Raw genomic sequence first — 18,812 nt, 5'->3', positions numbered from 1 at the left:
TCCGTTGCTTAGTAACAGGTTTGCGATGCGATTGGTTGAGTGTCATTGGTCCGCCCTCGACGTCATGACGTTTTACATGGGGGGCGGGGCCAACACTCATGGGCGAATTCCTGGTTTCACCACCATGCATTTAGAACGTTGGGACTTGTGGAGGCTTCAGAACATTGGAGGTGCGTTTTATATAGAGAGATTTTTTCCTTTGAGCATCACTTAGCTATTTTTCTGTGCTATTGTTGCAGTACAAGGCTTTGAATTGTGCTTTAATGTCCAGCCTTAAGCATCAGCCCCCAAGTCTCCTACAATCAGCAGGGGACTCCAGCTTTTTAATGGGTCATCTCCTGCATTCCTCTTGCCCTAAGAGACTGGAGACTTTTTGGCCAGTCTTGGCTTTGAACATACATCTCAAAGCAGTATGGGATTTGTACTGCCTGATCCTGCCCATTGAAATCAGTGCTGCAAGTACATTATGCACCAGATAGGGATGTCAGAAATCCAGGAGTGTTCCAAAATCTGCAGCCTGGCTGGAACTGGGTAATTTGGCATCTCTGTGTGCCTCAAGGATCTACTGAATTAAACAGGAATTCTGTTTACTGTTGTAGCCCCTCCCCTCCAGGTAGCTTGTAGAAAAAAAAGGAGTGGAGGGGCAGGAGAAGGCACCAGAGCAACAGTTTTCTTCTTTGCTCTATCTACTCCAGCCTCATCCTCTCCTTCTTGTCCGTCCCCATGTGAACAGATAGCATGTGGGGAGAAACAGGTGGAGAGGGGCTAGAGAAGGAAGCAAAGTCCTTGGTTTCTACTCTACTGCATCCCACTCCAGCCTCAGCCCTGCCACTTGTCCCTAGCTAGAGCAGTATTCTGGGATCCCAGGACAGGGACTTATCTGTGAACAGAATACAGGCGGAAGGAGGAGGCATCCTGGACTGGAAGTCAGAGAACGGTAGTGGTAAAGGGAGTAAGGAGAAGAGGAGGGAATGCTTGAGAGCAGGGGCGTATCTGAACTTCAACGGTAGGGGGGCCAGAGCCGAGGAGAGGGGGCACATTTTAGCCCCCCCCCCCGGTGCCGCTGACCCCCCCCCCACTGAAGACGAAGACGACGCCGATGCCACCACCACCCCCCCGCCCGCCCGCCTACTTTAAAGCCCCCCTCTCGCGGAAGACAGCTCCAACTACTTTGAAACCCCCTCCTCCCGCCGTCACTCCGCCGTCGCGCCTCACCTCCCTTTGCTGGCGGGGGTTGGCCCGCCAGCCGAAGTCTCCGTCCTTCCTTCCTTTGGTCACTCCGCCGTCGCGCCTCACCTCCCTTCGCTGGCGGGGGACCCCAACCCCTGCCAGCCGAAGTCTCCGTTCTTCCCTCGTTTGGGTTTGGTGGTTTCTGGCGTCCTGCATGCTGCACGTTGTACATGCATGTGTGCAGGACGTCAGAAACCACCAACCCCAAATTGAAGGAAGGAAGGACGGACGGAGACTTCGGCTGGCGGGGGTTGGGGTCCCCCGCCAGCGAAGGAAGGTGAGGTGCGACAGCGGAGTGACGGCAGGAGGAGGGGGGGTTGAGAGTGTCGTCGGTAGGGGGGTCCAGGGGCAAATCTGCGGGGGCCAGGCCCCTGTGGCCCCATAGCAGATACACCCCTGCTTGAGAGGAAATGACTGTTGGAGAAGGTGAGGAATGGATGAATGTGTTAGGGAGATGGCACAAAAGGGAATGATCACTAGTTGAGGCAAGGAAGGGTAAATTCATAGGAGGAGGAAGCTGGCACAAAAGGAGGTGAATGATGGGGATTTGTATGACCCACAATATAGGAAGAGAGGATGGGGAGGAGTAAGTTGCTTTGGGTGAGTGGGGTATTAGATGCTCTTAAGGGTGATTGTGAGTTGCTGGGAATGTTAGTTGTGCAGGATATTTCACTTGGGGTGGGGTAGGGTGGGGTGTGAAGGTGTCGACAGTGTCAGTTACTCCAGAAGTGTCAGTGTGTTGTTTTTTTTAATGACCAGTGGAGGAGGGGAGTGAGCAAGTGAGGGCCTTAGTGCATGTGCACATGCTGAAAATCCCCCTCTTAACAATTGCTATTTCTCCCCTTTTTCCTTTTACTCTGCTCTTGTCTTTTCTCTAGTACAGGCCCTGACTCTTAAGACTGCCGTGGTCTGTGCTATTTTTAAAAAGTCTTTTTCAGACCCTTATTTTTGCAACCTATTCTCCCTCAGATATTGATCTGAGATCCTACAATTTGCCTTCTGTTTGAGTTTCATCTCGTCTTGCATTCCAGGTCCAGAACTTCTCTCTACACAAATTGCCTTTTCCCACTTATTCTCTTCCTGTTTTCCCTGTGCAAGGCAGCATTCTCCTATTTATTCCAGCCACACTCAAGTTTTTCTGGGTTTGCCCCTGCCTGTTTCTCCTCTTATCTCAGATTCATATTTTAGAGTGTTGATGTTTGCTATCCATTTCCTTCCTCACTTTCTGCTGGTGTCCAGCAAAGCTCTGTCCAAGGTCCTCTGCTGCTATATGAAATATCTGAGCTCTCCGATTTCCTTTTGTTGTTTATTCCTATCACTGTTTTCCTGATCGACATCCAAATATTTCTGTTCATTCTCCCACCCTTTTCCGTCTCTTTCCTCCAAAGTCTCTTGTGTCTCTCAGCTTGTGTCCTCGTAGATGGGTTCACGCTGCCTGATGCTGAAGCAGAGTAAAACCAAAGTCTTACGGTTCCCTACACCTTCTAGTGTTCTCGGCTTCACATACCCACCAGGACTGTCTCCTTGGCAGACCGACAAAGGACGCCCCTTCCTGTTACTCATCTGTCCATCCGATTTTGCCAAAAGCACTTCCCATTTTCTCCACGCCCATGTATCCACACTTTCCACTTTCTCCATAATAGAAACATTAATAAGTATAGAAACAGAGAATTCACCAGCAGGGAAGGACTGTAAATTTCATCTAATCTCCCCCCTATACTTCCTTTTGATGCGTCATATAGCCCAGCTGACCCCTGGCTTACCTTTCACAACTAAGGATTCTCTGTGTCTATTTATTTATTTGGATTTAGCTCCCACCTTTTCAGTAGTAGCTCAAGGTGAGTTACATTTAGATACATAAGTTATTTCCTTGACTTGAGGGCTCACAATCAGGAGAGATACTTAATTTTGAAACATCTTCAAGGGTGTTGGGTGTTTATCTGATTTTCCATATTCAATTGTGTATCAAGTTTAACAGTTTGATTAAAAGGATATTTTTTAGGCTACGTCAACTGAGGGCAGTGCGGTCTTTCTTTTTTTCCAGAACAGTTTTGAGTGATAGTTCAAATGATAATTCTTTCACAGATTGACTATTGCAGTGTTTTGTAGGCTGGTATACATCAAAAATTGCTAAATAGACTTCAATTGATGCAGAACACTGCAGCAAAATTAATATACAGACATAGGAAGAATGATCAGGCATCACCTTTATTGAAAGAACTTCACTGGTTGCCGGTGAGAGCTCGGGTGGATTTTAAAGTGGCCTGCTTGGTTTATAAGATCTTTACAGGTTGTTGCCCAGTTTCTCATGGTCAGTTATTAACTTTTCCCTCTGGTAGGATAGTGGCCTGCTCTAGCTCCTTTATGAGACTTGGTTTTCCTTCAGTTAAAGATGTACGCTATAAGTACTTTCATGATAGTCAGTTTGCGTATCAATCTTGTAAGATCTGAAATATTATTCCTGTTTATATTTGGACTATTCCTATTTACTTAATGTAGAGAAAGGCTTTGAAGTATTATTTCATAAACATTTATTTATTTTTAATATTTATAGCCCACCTATTAACTAGGAGGGTTACAAACAAAACACAATACTCCAATAAAATCACATACAAACAACATACTCAACATATAACCCTTTCATCTTCATAAAATACAGAGGCACTGAATTAAAACCCTAAATATGCCTGAGCAAATAAAAAAGTGCCTTAAGCTATTTCTTAAAAATGTCAAACTTCTGCAGCAGACGTAATCTTAGCAGTAATTCATTCCACCCACTGGGGCCAGCATAAGATAATACTGTCTTTGCTACAGCAGAAGAACACAAGCACTTTAAATGATGGAACAATCAAGCGCTGTGTATTTTCAGAATGTTCCTCCCCGGGAACTCCGTTCCCTGGGTAAATCTCTCTTGTCTGAACCCTTCTCCTCCGCTGATAACTCCAGACTCCGTTCCTTTTATCTTGCTGCACCATATGCCTGGAATAGAGTTCCTGAGCCGGTACATCAAGCTCCATCTCTGGCCATCTTCAAATGTAGGCTAAAAGCCCACCTTTTTGATGCTGCTTTTAACTCCTAACCCTCACTCACTTGTTCAGCACTCATTTTTAGCATTCTCACCTTAGAAATTCCCTTATTCCTTATTTGTCCTGTTTGTCCTAGTTAGATTGTAAGCTCTTTCGAGCAGGGACTATCTCTTCATGTCCAGTGTACAGTGCTGCGTATGTCTAATAATGCTTTAGAAATGATAAGTAGTAGTAGAACGTAATACTCATGTAGGTTTATAGTACTGCAATACCTTCCTAAAATATTCGGAAACGGAATCATGCAAAGTCTTAAAGGCCAATGATAGCAGTTTAAAATGAACTTTATAGGCAACAGACTGCCAGTGAAGAGCTTTCATCGCACCCATAACTGATTCAAAACATCTTAGACCAAAACTCATACGTACTGCAGCATGCTGAACTACCTGCAGTGCATGAATTCTAGCCCCTGTAATACCCAATAAAAAACTGTTAATCTAGTTTTGTAAGCACTAAACTCTGAACCACAATCTGAAAATCATGTTTTGACAACTGGTGTATTCTTTTTATGTAACCCACTTTGATTCCTTGGTTGATTTAAGTGGAATATAAGCAACGGAATCAGATGGAATGGAAAAGGGAAATTCTATAACTATGTGTGTAAGTGCTGAGATAATTGGTACTTGTGCACTTATGAGCACTATGCACTATTCTGTAAACCAGCACATACTTGTGTAATTTCAAGGGGCATACGTATGAGTGGAGCATTGCCATGTAATCTGTAGTGTTTATGCACACTCATTTACGCCTTCTGTTGACCTGGCATAAGTAGGTGCGCTTAATATTTTTTCCCCACTTTTTCTCTTTAAGTATCTCATATACCATATTCCCCCGTCCACGTCTTATGTTCATCTCAACAGCAACTTCTTACAGTGCCCTCGTTTCTCCAAATCCATTCACATCTCGCCAGAACCACTTCATTTTCAGTTGTTTCATCCAGCTTGCTGGATGGGCAAAATGGAAGTCCTTTGGAGAGTACAGAGACTCCATGCTGTGATGAAATTCAATTATACTCAGACCTGGAAGAATTCTTTAGAAAACTGCGCCTGAAGGCACATTTTCACAACAAAGGAATTCCCTCCCAACAGACCGGAATACAGTTTTAAACAAAACAACATTTATTTCACCCCACAGGACGGATAAAACAACAAGCTGGACAACTACATAGAAAGCTTCAGACATAGGGTAAAATCACAACTTTCCAGCAAAAAAAAGAAAATTCTGTACAATCTTACTCCACCAGAAAGAGCAGCCATAAGAACTCTACAAAATAACCAACGCATTATCATCAAACCCGCAGACAAAGGAGGCTCAGTGATGATTATGGACACACAAAAATACATTGAAGAAGGGCACAGACAGCTCTCAGACAATACATACTACAGGAAACTAACTGAGGATCCCACACAGGATTATACAAAGCAGCTGAAAGACCTGATCAGAACATTTCCTAAACAAGTACAGCCACATCTGAAGAAACTCATACCAAACCAGCCTTCTGTGGGCACATTCTACATGCTACCCAAAATCCACAAACCTGGAAACCCTGGAAGACCAATCATATCGGGTACTGGCACACTCACGGAGGAAATATCTGGACTCATAGAGGGCATTCTGAAACCTCTCATGCACAAAACAAACAGCTTCATACAAGACACCACAGACTTTCTGAATAAATTGAAAAATATCAAGCAATTACCACCGAGTACCATTCTGGTCACGATGGATGTAGAATCACTATACAGCAACATTCCCCATACAGATGGCATAGTTGCATGTGAGAAGCTCCTAAAAACATCCACACTGGACCATCAATACTCACAAGAAACTATTACAAAATTAATCAAATTTATTTTAACTCGCACCTATTTCCGCTTTAACAATGATATCTATCTACAAATAAAGGGCACTGTGATGGGCACCAGGACAGCACCCCAATATGCCAACCTCTTTATGGCTGAGCTGGAAGAGACATTTCTAAATACATACCAGACCACACCCTTAAAATACTACCGGTACATCGATGACATTTTTATGATTTGGACTGAGGGGGAAGGAACTCTGAAACAATTTTACAATTCCTTCAATACATACCATCCTACAATCAGATTTAAAATTGACTACTCCCCAGAAAAAGTAAATTTTTGGGACACCACAGTCTCAATCAGTGATGGCTCTAGACAAACATCCATATACAAGAAACCCACAGACAAATGCAGCTACCTCCACAACTCCAGCTTCCACGCTTCACATACAAAAAGATCCATTATTTACAGCCAAGCCACAAGGTACCACCGTATCTGCTCTGACCCAGGGGACAGAGATAGACACCTTGAAATCCTGACTGCATCCTTCGAACAGAAAGGCTACAACCCCAAAATAATCTCCAAGAATATTGCCTCCTCCCTCAAAACACCCAGAGAAAATCTGCTACAGTACAAAGAAAAAAAAAGCTACAGACAGAATCCCCCTTATAGTGACATACAACCCAGAGCTGGAAAAATTAAGAAAAATCATAAAAGATCTACAGCCTCTACTTCAGGAGGATGAATTACTGAAAGAGATATTCCCATCCCTACCAGTGCTGGCCTTCCGACAGCCACCTAACTTAAAACACAGGCTAATTAGAAGTAAGCTCCCAACACAGACTCAAAAAGAAGAGAATGGCACACATCCTTGCAATATATCCAGCTGCAAACTATGCCAAAACATTTCACAGGACCCCACAGTCATTCACAAAGGAAAAATATTCAACATTAAGGAATCTTTCACGTGCTCATCTTCCAATGTGGTATATATCATTCAGTGTAAAAAATGCAACAAAGGCTGCTACATTGGAGAAACAAGTCAAATGCTAAAGAAGAGATTTAATTTACATAGACACCATATGAAAAATGCTAGTACCGATCAGGATGTCACCTCTGTGGGGCAGCACTTTACAAAACCAGAACACTGTACCAGTGATTTCATGGTAAGAATCCTGAAAGGGAACTTTAAAACAATACAGGAACGTAAGACCTTTGAAGTCAGAATGATTAAATATTTTGACACCCACCAGATAGGACTTAACAAAGATCTGGGTTTTCTAGCCCATTAAAAACCATAAAATTGTACTGCTTTGTCACCCTCCTATCTCCATGCATATCTCCCTGTCCCTCAGCCACCAGACTCTTCCTGTCTCTCACTCATCCACCCCCATCCTGTTAGACCGTCACTGAAATGCTTTGATGTTTCACTTATATATACTTTCATCTACCAACGTTTGCTTATTTCCGATCTGACGAAGAAGGGCAACCTTCGAAAGCTAATCAAGAAATGTATTATGTCCAATAAAAAGGGTATCATCTTATTTTCTTTTCCACATTTTATTTCTATTGATATCATCCACAAAGAGGCAAACATTACCAGCCAGCCCTTCCACAATATTATTACAAAAATGTTAAGAAGAATTGGACTAAGGACCAAACCTTGCAGAACACCACTGGTAACATCCATATCCTCAGAGTGAGCTCCAGTTACCACTACCCTCCATTGACTTCCACTCAACCAAATCTATCTCATGCATATTCATTGAGGATTTCCTGAAAACCTGACTGTCTGTGTGTGTCCCGAAGACTAGGTTGAGAATCACTTGATTTAGACTGAAAAATAAATAGTTTACAAAAATTAATAAATAATCCAAGGGTTTGAGGGGCCCCTTTTACAAAGGAACATTAGGCTCTATGCGCATGCAGTGCACACCAAAACAAGACTACCACCAGGCTAGTGCATCCTCCTGGCGGTAATTTCAGATTTGGTGCGCGCACATACCGCCGGGACAAATTATTTTTTTATTTCCTCCATTAACATTTCCAGCATCAATCGGTAGTTGGCATGCACCGACCGGTCACTGGTCACCACACGTTTAGTACGTGAGCCTTACCACTAGATCAATGGGTGGCGTTAAAGGCTCAGGCCGTAAATAGGCGAGTGCTGGTTTCAATTTCAATTTTACCACAGGCCTTTTTCCTGGCCCATTGAAAAAAAGCCCTTTTTCCCAGACACGGTAAAAACTGGCCTGGCGTGCACCAAAACATGTGCCCACACTACCACAAGACACTTTTTGCCACAGCTTAGAAAAAGGGCCCCTGAATGAACAGCATGGCCAGGAAACAATTCTCCCATCATCAATCCACTTGTCTTATTGTTGCTACTCACTTTGTCTGGATGGGATAAAGGTCGTAGGCTCATCCTCCTGGACATCATTTCCTTCCTTGCCAGGGTTGCTTCCTGCCATCAAATATGAAACAATAGATCACATCATATAGGGCATACTTCCTAGCTAACAGTGACAAAAGAACGTACCAATCATATTTGTCCTTCTATGCATCAGACCATCTTATTTCTGTATGAGCACATAACATCATAATGCAATCCAGGAATAAAATTCTGTAATTACTGTAGTTCCATATGTGCCATAATGATTTAACAGGCTCTCGCCAAAGTCAATAATGTAAACCATGTCCAGTATAAAAGACTTCCTTGAAATATGCAAGAGCTCTAAGTTAAAACTGACTATTCCATAAAGACTGTAGTCCCTTGGGAGGCTCCCAGGAGGCACTGTTCTACTTTAGGGTTTGGGCTAGTTATGTTTTGTTCAGTTCTTGTTCTCACCGATCCTTTTCTAGGGGATATACTGCTCATTTCCAGTCTCAGGCTCTAATACAGCCATTCTCAACCCAGTCCTTGGGGCACACCTAGTCTGACTGGGTTTTTAGGATATCCACAATGAATATTGTGATAAACACAGGACTGTCCTACCCTGAGAAGGCAGCCAGAGGGCACTGTCTTAGGGAAAAGACTGGAAAATGCCCTGATCTGGTCACTAGAAGGAGCCAAAGGGGTATACAAGTGGGATGACTTGAAGGGACAGCTAAGGGGTGCTCATGGGATAGGACTTGCCCTTCCCTGAAGGGGCCACCGGGGGGAGCTCTCAGAATAGGAGATGGAAAGATAGAGAGAGTTGTAGGCCTGGACCTTTCTGGAACCAGAGGGAGGGGCCTAAAGAGGTGGGAAGGATTATTAGTCACCCTATAAAGAGCACCCTCCATGAAGAGAGAGAAGGAGACCTTCAAGAGGAGCTAAGGAGGAAACCTGCTGTAAGAGAACTAGCGTTGGCTAAGGAAGCTCCAGAAAGCATGAGAAAGAAGGTACTTTACTTACCTGGATATGATGCTAAGGGTAAATGCAGAAACCAATGTGGAAGGAACATTGGGCCCGAGGGAACTGAATACTATTTGAACTGGACTAACAGCCGTGGGGTGGAGGACAGGACTGTAAAGTTAAAGTGAGTGATGAAAAGTCCTGTCCAGGGGAAGAAATAAGTGGGCTCAATGGAGAAGAAACAGGATGAATGATTTGGTGGAAAGAAGTTGTTCCCCCACAAGGCTGGATCAGTGATGCTAATAGAGTGGATTTGCATCTGCTGATTAATTTGCATATCTGGAAAACCTGAGAAACCAGGGTTATAGTCCCAAGGAAGGTGTCAGGGGCGCAGCAGGTGTACCAGAAAGGTGATCTGTTACCCAAGGATACATCAAAGAAGGACTCTAAGAAATTATGATAAATGAGGAACAGTCACAATGAGTTGAAAGAGGAGCCCAAAAGATTAGACTGAGTTTACAGAGTGCCATAGAGAAGAACTGTCTCTGAGCTTTTCTTAGAGGCAAAGTTCTGGTGAGTTCTGGCTGTGGGTTTATAATGCTAGATAGGAGCTGCCAGGTGGCCCTTGGTACATGACAGTACCAATGGGGGATTATAATATATACAAAATAGATGAGTATTCATTGTGGGAATTTTGAAAATTGATGGACCTAAGGATTGGATTGGAAATGGCTATTCTAATAGCAAAAAAAACAAACCATATTCTCTAAAGTCCTGTTGCAGATTCCTCCTGCATCTTGCTCCGAGTATGTAGTGATAGGTTTGGTTTAATTGAGATCTCACAGATATGGTAATGTTTAGAATTTTATTTAGAAAAAATACAGTATTTTTGATCATTTGTATATGTTACTGTCCTCAGACAACCAGTTCATGTGTATTAAAAAATTAATGATTCATAATGGACTCTTACTGAAATTATACACTTTTTTACAATGAAGAAAATGTCATTTTTGCTGTACATTCCTCTGCATATGAAATACCACTACAATACATCAAGTATTGCAAAAGTAACATTTCAATACACACAAACTCACAGAGATGAATACCCAAACACACATGCTCATGCAGATGAATACACACACAGACACAAAAATACCTGATGCAGTTTTTGAGTACCTCCTCAGGTGATCTCTCTCACCTGTCTCCCTCAGTCTTCTTACCTCTCTATACAGTATTGGACTGGACTGTCTCCTCCTCTGCAGACCCACAAAGGACTTCCCTTCCAGTCGGTGTATTAGCCCCGCTTCCAGTGCCTGAAATGCTTCCAGAACATCGGCCTTCCTGACAGCCACAGCCAGGGCACAATCCAAAGAGGGAAAAGGAACATTAAAAAATGAACAGAATCTAAGCCATGAAATTGCAACGCAGCCTGGTATGCTGCAGGAATTTCAAGTTACTCAGGTTCAGGAGGAAGATTTTAGGTCAGTCTGGGATTTTTATTTATTAAACAATTTATTATACTGCTCAAAGCCAAGCATCAAGGCGATGTACAATTAACCAAACAGGGGATAAGAGACAAACGCACAAACATCACATAAACAAAGGACAGCAGAGGTTTAAAATTATAATTTGTTTCATAAAGTATTAAACGCAAGGAAAAATGGTGTTGTTTCTGGGCCCTGGATTCCTGGGTGTGGTGTTCCTCAGGGGTCCCTCTTGCCTCTTTTGCTCTTTAATGTATATATGAGACCATTGGGTGCATTCTTAACTTCACTTAGTGATATCCAGACATATTTCTTTTATGTCAAGCGTTGGACACCTTTGAAAACACTGCAGCTTTGCTGAGAATATTTGATTGATTGACACATGGGCTCATAAAATTTTTCTCAAATTAAGTAGGCTGAAAACAAATATTGTCTGGTTCGGGGATTTCGATTCATTGTTGCAAAAATTCCTGCAACGTAATACAGGGGAAATTTTAAATATCGCAAAAGTCTTAGGTATTATACTGGATTTGAAGTATTAATCTTCGAAGATGAGATTAATGCATTTGTTAAGAAGTTTCATTTTTGTCTTAGTCAATTAAGGGCAATTCAGTCCAGTATCAGTGTAGAAAGTTTTAGAAGTATTGCCTTAGTTTGATTATTGCAATTCTTTATACAGGGGAATTACCATGAAACCTTTAGGAGATTACAGCTACTCCAGAACACTGCAGAGAGATTCATTTTTAAGCTGAATAAATTTGTGTTTCTTCACGCCTTAAAAAAAATTATACTGGCTTCCAATCTCCTCTCGTATAAAGTTTAAAATTGCTTATATAGTTTTTAAATCTTGATGTCAAAACTCAGCAAGTCTATGTAAATATTGTCTTTTGATTTCCTCGGGTAGGACTTTGTGTGTGGTTCACTCCTACACTTTAATATTTCTGTGTGCTAGAGGCATACGCTTGAAAAGTTATTTGACCAATTCTTTTAAATATTTGGCTATAAAAATATGAAATGTTATTTCCCACCAGATTAGGGCTGTTTGTTCTTATTTAATATTGTTAAACACAGACATGCCATACCCTGAAAAGGCCACCAGAGGGCGCTCAAAGTGAAAAGCTTGTAAAATGCTGTAAAGAAGTCATTAAGGGAGCTCCAGCAAGGGTCAGGAGCATAGGGGCTGGGAAGGGCCCTAGCAAAGGATTCCCCTTTAGGAGGAAAGCACCCAGGAGAAGGTTCTGGACCCTTCAAGAACTAGAAGGAGGAGCCCAGAAGGGGTGTGTTAGGCTATTACCAGCTCTATAAAAAAAGCACAGGAACTGATTGGAGCCAGGACTAGTAGACCAAAGAATGTACTTTCCTTGATGTTTTGTTAAGACAACTGGGCCAAAAAAGGTACTTATCTTGATGTTGTGATAATGAAGTTTGTATTTAGTTGGGGAACCCCAGTATGAGGCAACACTGGGCTGATGGACTTAAAAAGTGGACTAACAGCCTGGGGTTGTGGACAGGACTGTAAAATTGTGCTGAAAGTTGAGAAGTCTTGTTCAGGAGTGGAGGCTGTTTTACTGAGACTCCAAATCTTCCTAAGGAGTGCTCAGGTGTAGAGTATTTGATGACTTATTGATGTGAAGAAGTAATTCCCCCACAAAGTAACTTTCATTAAAATGCTATAGGAAGCTAATTTGGATATTGGTGGAGTCTTAGAACCACTTAATTTGCATATTACCTTCAGCCTAATAACCAGTGTCTTAAAGTGAATGAAAGAAGCCTGATGACCAAGGGATGGTACCAGAACTGTTATATAATCCTTGAATAACCTTCTCAGAAAAGTTGGGAGTGAAGAACCAGAGGTGGAAAAAAGTCACCTAAGGTGGAAGGAAGGCCCTAACATTGACTCTGATTACATTAGGTGACAAAGGGAGAGCTGTTTCTGAGCCCTTTTGTAGAAACTAAGCTCTGGTTAGCCTTGGCAGGGCCATGAGGAGGGCCTGTCATATAGTAGCATTCCAGGTAGAACTTGTTGAAGAGTCAACACACAGTAAACAGGCTACAGTCAAGTCTATGAAGAACCAGGGAACTCACACTAAGTCCTCAACTGTCTAAGAAAGTGGTTAGAATCCAGTGTCTTAAGAGAGAGAGGAGATCAGGTGCAGTGAACTCTTGGCTACAAGGTGCTCATCATAATATTTAGAAAGTACTTGAAGGCTTTTATGTACTCAGATACTGATTCTGTTTCATATTATAATTTCCTTTTTTGTATGCTTTGCTTTGTACTTCCATCTGAATGTGACATTTTCTTCTCTTGTAATCCGCAATGAATCCATGTGAGGGTGAAATATAAGCTTTGACTAGAATGGAAGGGAACTTACAGTCTACAACTGTTATGCCATCTCTTGCTTTGGCCAAAAAACCTCCACAAATAACCAAAGGCCTAGTATTCAACAATCATTACATAGGGGATCTTTTACCAAGTGTCGGTAAATACGATGCGGGCTTACCAACTGCTAAATTGGGACTACTGCTGGTCCAATGGAAATGGCTTATGCGCTGGTAACCCAGCAGTAATTGGGCATCGCTGTGCTCTGACCGGTTACCGCGGGAGCCCTTATCGCCACCACGATGAGTGGCGGTTAGGACTCCCTGCTGCATGGCCACGCAGTAAGAGTTTTCTTATCGCATGGCCAAGTTTGTCTGGGATCTTTTTACCTGTTGCGGTAAAAAGGGCGCTGGCACACCAGGAAAAACAGCCCCCGTCACTAGCGCAGGGCTCTTTTTTCTCGCAGCTTGGTAAAATGATCCCATAGTGCCTTTCTAATTACTAGTGACAGGTAGCCATGTGCCTTAAACTAACTACATAAGGTCTTTGCATGACATCTACACTCTATCTGCATCAAACAAATCCTTTGGTATTGGAGGAGTTGTGAAAAAGGGATACTATCATTCAAATTTTTTAATATGCCCAGTAATTAGAAAAGCATATTGAAGGGCACTATATAATGATCATGATTTGTCATTACAGAATTAACGCATTTCTGTTGAAGATCAACTAGTTTGTGTGACAAAATATTCATCTTTATCAGATCAAATTACTTTGATTAAAAGAAAATATAGGCCCATCCTGTCAGTGCACTCCGGCTTTTCCGAAAAAAGACTTCTAAGGGCATATAATAGAAACAAAAATATAAAAGAAATACTTTTGCATCTGTTGAATTGAGATTTGCAAATGTGCCGCAGAGTGATTAGAGTGAGATAGGTCACTTTAAATATAGTAGCTATAAGATATGACATCATACCGTTCTGATATGCAACCTCAGTCCCCTCTCTGATAGCCATCACCCCCCCCCCCCCCTCCAAAAGGCAAAAGTACCTCACACCCCTCATGCGTTAATCAATATTCGAATCAGGGGCATAGCCAGACCTCAATTTTTTTGAGTGGGGGGCACATTTTGCCCCGCCTCTCCGCTGCTCTCTGCCCCCACTGAAACCCCACATACCTTGGTTAGTAGGGGTCCCCAAGCCCTGCCAGCAGAAGCCTTCCTCCCATAGGCGGGCAGTGACATAGATGTTTGGGGAGGATAAAGTGGGGTGGGGCTGGGAACCAATTTAAATCTGGAAGGACAAATTTAAATCTTTGGGATAGCAGAGAAGGCCCCCTTTACTATGTTGCTCTGGTGCAGCTGCACCAGCTGCCTCCCCCAGTATCAATGTTACTGATGGTAATATGGACAATGAACATATTCCAGTGAATTATGTGCCACAAGTCAAAATAAAGCACCAAAATAGAACACTTAAAACAGAAAATGAAGATACATACCTGTAGCAGGTATTCTCCGAGGACAGCAGGCTGATTGTTCTCACGACTGGTTGATGTCCACGGCAGCCCCGAGGAATGGAAATCTTCCTAGCAACAAAAGTTTGCTAGAGCCTTCAAGCGCGCATGGGGGTGGCCATCTTCCCGCCCATCGTGTGAGAGTCCCAATCAGTTCAATAACAAAGCAAAGAGGAAAAGGACAACTCCAAAGGGGAGGCGGGCGGGTATGTGAGAACAATCAGCCTGCTGTCCTCGGAGAATACCTGCTACAGGTATGTACCTTCATTTTCTCTGAGGACAAGCAGGCTGCTTGTTCTCATGACTGGGGTATCCCCAGCCCCCAGGCTCACTCAAAACAAGAAAGAAAGGTCAATTGGGCCTTGCAACGGAGAGGACATAACAAGGATTAACCTACGAAGAAACATCTAACTGAGAGTGCAGTCTGGAACAGAACAAAATGGGCCTAGGGGGGTGGAGTTGGATTCTAAACCCCAAACAGATTCTGCAGCACCGACTGTCGCGTCGGGTATCCTGCTGAAGGCAGTAATGAGATGTGAATGTGTGGATAGATGACCACGTCGCAGCCTTGCAAATCTCTTCTATAGTGGCTGACTTCAAGTGGGCCACTGACGCTGCCATGGCTCAAACACTATGAGCCGTGACATGACCCTCCTGGGCATAAATGAAGGAAATGCAATCTGCTAGCCAACTGGAAATAGTGCATTTCCCGACAGCAACTTCCCTTCTGTTGGGATCGAAAGAAATAAACATTTGAGTGGACTGTCTGAAGGGGCTTGTCCTCTCCACATAGAAGACCAATGCTCTCTTGCAGTCTTGAGGTTTTAATGCCCCTGTATAAGACGTTGGTGAGGCCCCACCTGGAGTATTGTGTTCAGTTCTGGAGGCCATACCTGGTGAAGGATGTTAAAAAAATGGAAGCGGTGCAAAGAAAAGCTACGAGGATGGTATGGGATTTGCATTCCAAGACGTATGAAGAGAGACTTGCTGACCTGAACATGTATACCCTGGAGGAAAGGAGGAACAGGGGTGATATGATACAGACGTTCAAATATTTGAAAGGTATTAATCCGCAAATGAATCTTTTCCAGAGATGGGAAGGCAGTAGAACGAGAGGACATGAAATGAGATTGAAGGGGGGCAGACTCAGGAAAGATGTCAGGAAGTATTTTTTCACAGAGAGGGTGGTGGACGCTTGGAATGCCCTCCCGCGGGAGGTGGTGGAGATGAAAACGGTAACGGAATTCAAACATGCGTGGGATATGCATAAAGGAATCCTGTGCAGAAGGAATGGATCCTCAGAAGCTTAGCTGAAATTGGGTGGCGGAGCAGGTGGGGGGAAGAGGGGTTGGTGGTTGGGAGGTTAGGATAGGGGAGGGCAGACTTATACGGTCTGTACCAGAGCCGGTGATGGGAGGCGGGACTGGTGGTTGGGAGGCGGGAAATACTGCTGGGCAGACTTATTCGGTCTGTGCCCTGAAAAAGACAGGTACAAATTCAAGGTAAGGTATACACATATGAGTTTATCTTGGGCAGACTAGATGGACCATGCAGGTCTTTTTCTGCCGTCATCTACTATGTTACTATGTTAATGTGTGCAACTGATGTTCAGCAGGGCGGGTATGAGGACGGGGAAAAAATGTTGGCAAGACAATTGACTGGTTCAGATGGAACTCCGACACCACCTTCGGCAAGAACTTAGGGTGCGTGTGGAGGACTACTCTATTATGATGAAACTTAGTATAGGGAGCATGGGCTACCAAGGCTTGAAGCTCACTGACTCTACGAGCTGAAGTAATAGCCACCAAGAAAATGACCTTCCAGGTCAAATACTTCAGATGGCAGGAATTCAGTGGCTCAAAAGGAGCTTTCATCAGCTGGGTGAGAACGACGTTGAGATCCCATGACACTGGTGGAGGTTTGACAGGGGGCTTTGACAAAAGCAAACCTCTCATGAAGCGAACAACTAAAGGCTGTCCAGAGATAGGCTTACCCTCTACACGATAATGAAAAGCACTAATTGCACTAAGATGAACTCTTACGGAGTTGGTCTTAAGACCAGACTCTGACTAGTGTAGAAGTTATTCAAGCAGGGTCTGTGTAGGACAAGAGCGAGGATCTAGGGCCTTGCTGTCACACCAAACGACAAACCTCTTCCATTTAAAAGAGTAACACCTCTTCATGGAATCTTTCCTGGATGCAAGCAAGACCTGGCAGACACCCTCAGAAAGACCCAAGGAGGCGAAATCTACGCCCTCAAAATCCAGGCCATGAGAGCCAGAGACTGGAGGTTGGGATGCAGAAGCGCCCCCTCGTTCTGAGTGATGAGGGTTGGAAAACACTCCAATCTCCACAAAGTCTTCCCCACCAGAGGTATGGGAGGATACGCATACAGAAGGCCCTTCCCCCAATGCAGGAGAAAGGCATCCGACGCTAGTCTGTCATTGGCCTGAAGTCTGGAACAGAACTGAGGGACCTTGTGATTGAGCTGAGTGGCAAAAAGATCCACCGAGGGGGTGCCCCACACTCAGAAGATCTTGCGGACTATGCCTGTGTTGAGCGACCACTCGTGAGGTTGCATTATCCTGCTCAACCTGTCGGCCAGACTGTTGTTTATGCCTGCCAGATACGTGGCCACATCTGGACGGCTTCCCAACACGGGCAAGAACCGGTGCCCCCCTGCTTGTTGATGTAGTACATGGCAACCTGATTGTCCGAATTTGAATAATTTGATTGGACAGCCGATCTCTGAAAGCCTTTAGAGCGTTCCAGACCGCTTGCAACTCCAGGAGATTTATTTATTTATTTATTTTGTAGCATTTGTATCCCACTTTTTCCCACCTATTTGCAGGCTCAATGTGGCTTACATTTGCCGTTATGGCTATTGCCATTTCCGGACTTTAGATATGCACATGATTTTGCAATCAAGTGCGTACATACATGGTAGAAGAATGCATTGTGTGCTTGCGTACTTGTTAACACGTGGTTTGCAAACAAGTGCATATATGTGTGGTAGAAGAATACATTGTGGTCTTGTGTAGGTGTCGGCTTTATGTAGTTGCTCAGGTGATGGTATTATGGTAAGAGTAATAAGTGTAGGGCAGTGGTTATGTCGTTTCGGTCTTATTCTTCATTGTTGTTTAGAAGTTAGGATGATTGTTTGTTGTATGCTTTTTTGAATAGGTCCGTTTTCAGTAGTTTACAAAAGATGGTTAGATCTTGCGTTGTCTTTATGGTCTTCGGGAGCGCGTTCCATAGCTGTGTGCAAATGTAGGAGAAGCTGGTTGCGTAGGTGGACTTATATTTTAAATCTTTGCAGTTGGGGTAGTGGAGGTTAAGGAATGTATGTGCTGCCCTTTTAGCATTCCTAGCAGGTAGGTCTACGAGGTCTGACATGTAGGCCGGAGCTTCTCCATTTATAATTTTATGGACCATGGTGCATACTTTGAACACAATTCGTTCCTTTAGTGGAAGCCAGTGTAGTTTCTCCCTTAGCGGTTTGGCGCTTCCGTATTTTGCTTTCCCGAATATAAGTCTGGCTAAAGACCTGATTCCTGGAGGGACCAAACTCCCTGGGTGTGAAGCCCATCTACATGTGCTCCCCACCCCAGAAGGGATGCATCCTTTGTCAGCACTTTTTGCGGCTGAGGAATTTGAAATGGACGTCCCAAGGTCAAATTGGATCGAATCGTCCACCACCGAAGCGAATTGTGAAAGTCGGTGGACGCTGGATCACATCCTCTAGATTCCCTCCAGCTTGATACCACTGGGAAGCTAGGGTCCATTGAGCCGATCTCATATGAAGACGAGCCATGTAAGTCACATGAACTGTGGAGGCCATATGGCCTAGAAGCCTCAACATCTGCCGAGCTGTGATCTGCTGAGACGCTCTGGCCATGGAAACGAGACAGAAGGTTGTCTGCCCTCGCCGCGGGGAGATAGGCATGAGCTGCCTGTGAGTACAGCAGAGCTCCTATGAATTCTAGTTTTTGAACTGGAAGAAGATGGGACTTTGGATAATTTAGAACAAACCCTAGTAGC

The 18,812-nt window shown here is 43.7% G+C and overlaps 1 protein-coding gene across 1 annotated transcript in view; it reads right to left on the bottom strand.

Moving 5' to 3' along the window:
- The window catches only part of LOC115477295, a 147,605-nt gene that overhangs the window by 63,715 nt on the left and 65,078 nt on the right, over window positions 1-18,812 (bottom strand). Inside the window, exons 6-7 of the mRNA XM_030214117.1 lie at window positions 10,676-10,796; window positions 8,511-8,582 (exon numbers count right to left, since the gene is read on the bottom strand). Coding sequence (XP_030069977.1) covers window positions 8,511-8,582; window positions 10,676-10,796 — 193 coding nt within the window. The remainder of the gene's footprint in view (window positions 1-8,510; window positions 8,583-10,675; window positions 10,797-18,812) is intronic.

This window comes from Microcaecilia unicolor, chromosome 1, assembly GCF_901765095.1.
Source record: "Microcaecilia unicolor chromosome 1, aMicUni1.1, whole genome shotgun sequence".
Classification (NCBI taxonomy): Eukaryota; Metazoa; Chordata; class Amphibia; order Gymnophiona; family Siphonopidae; genus Microcaecilia; species Microcaecilia unicolor.
This window is presented reverse-complemented; position numbering and strand designations above follow the sequence as displayed.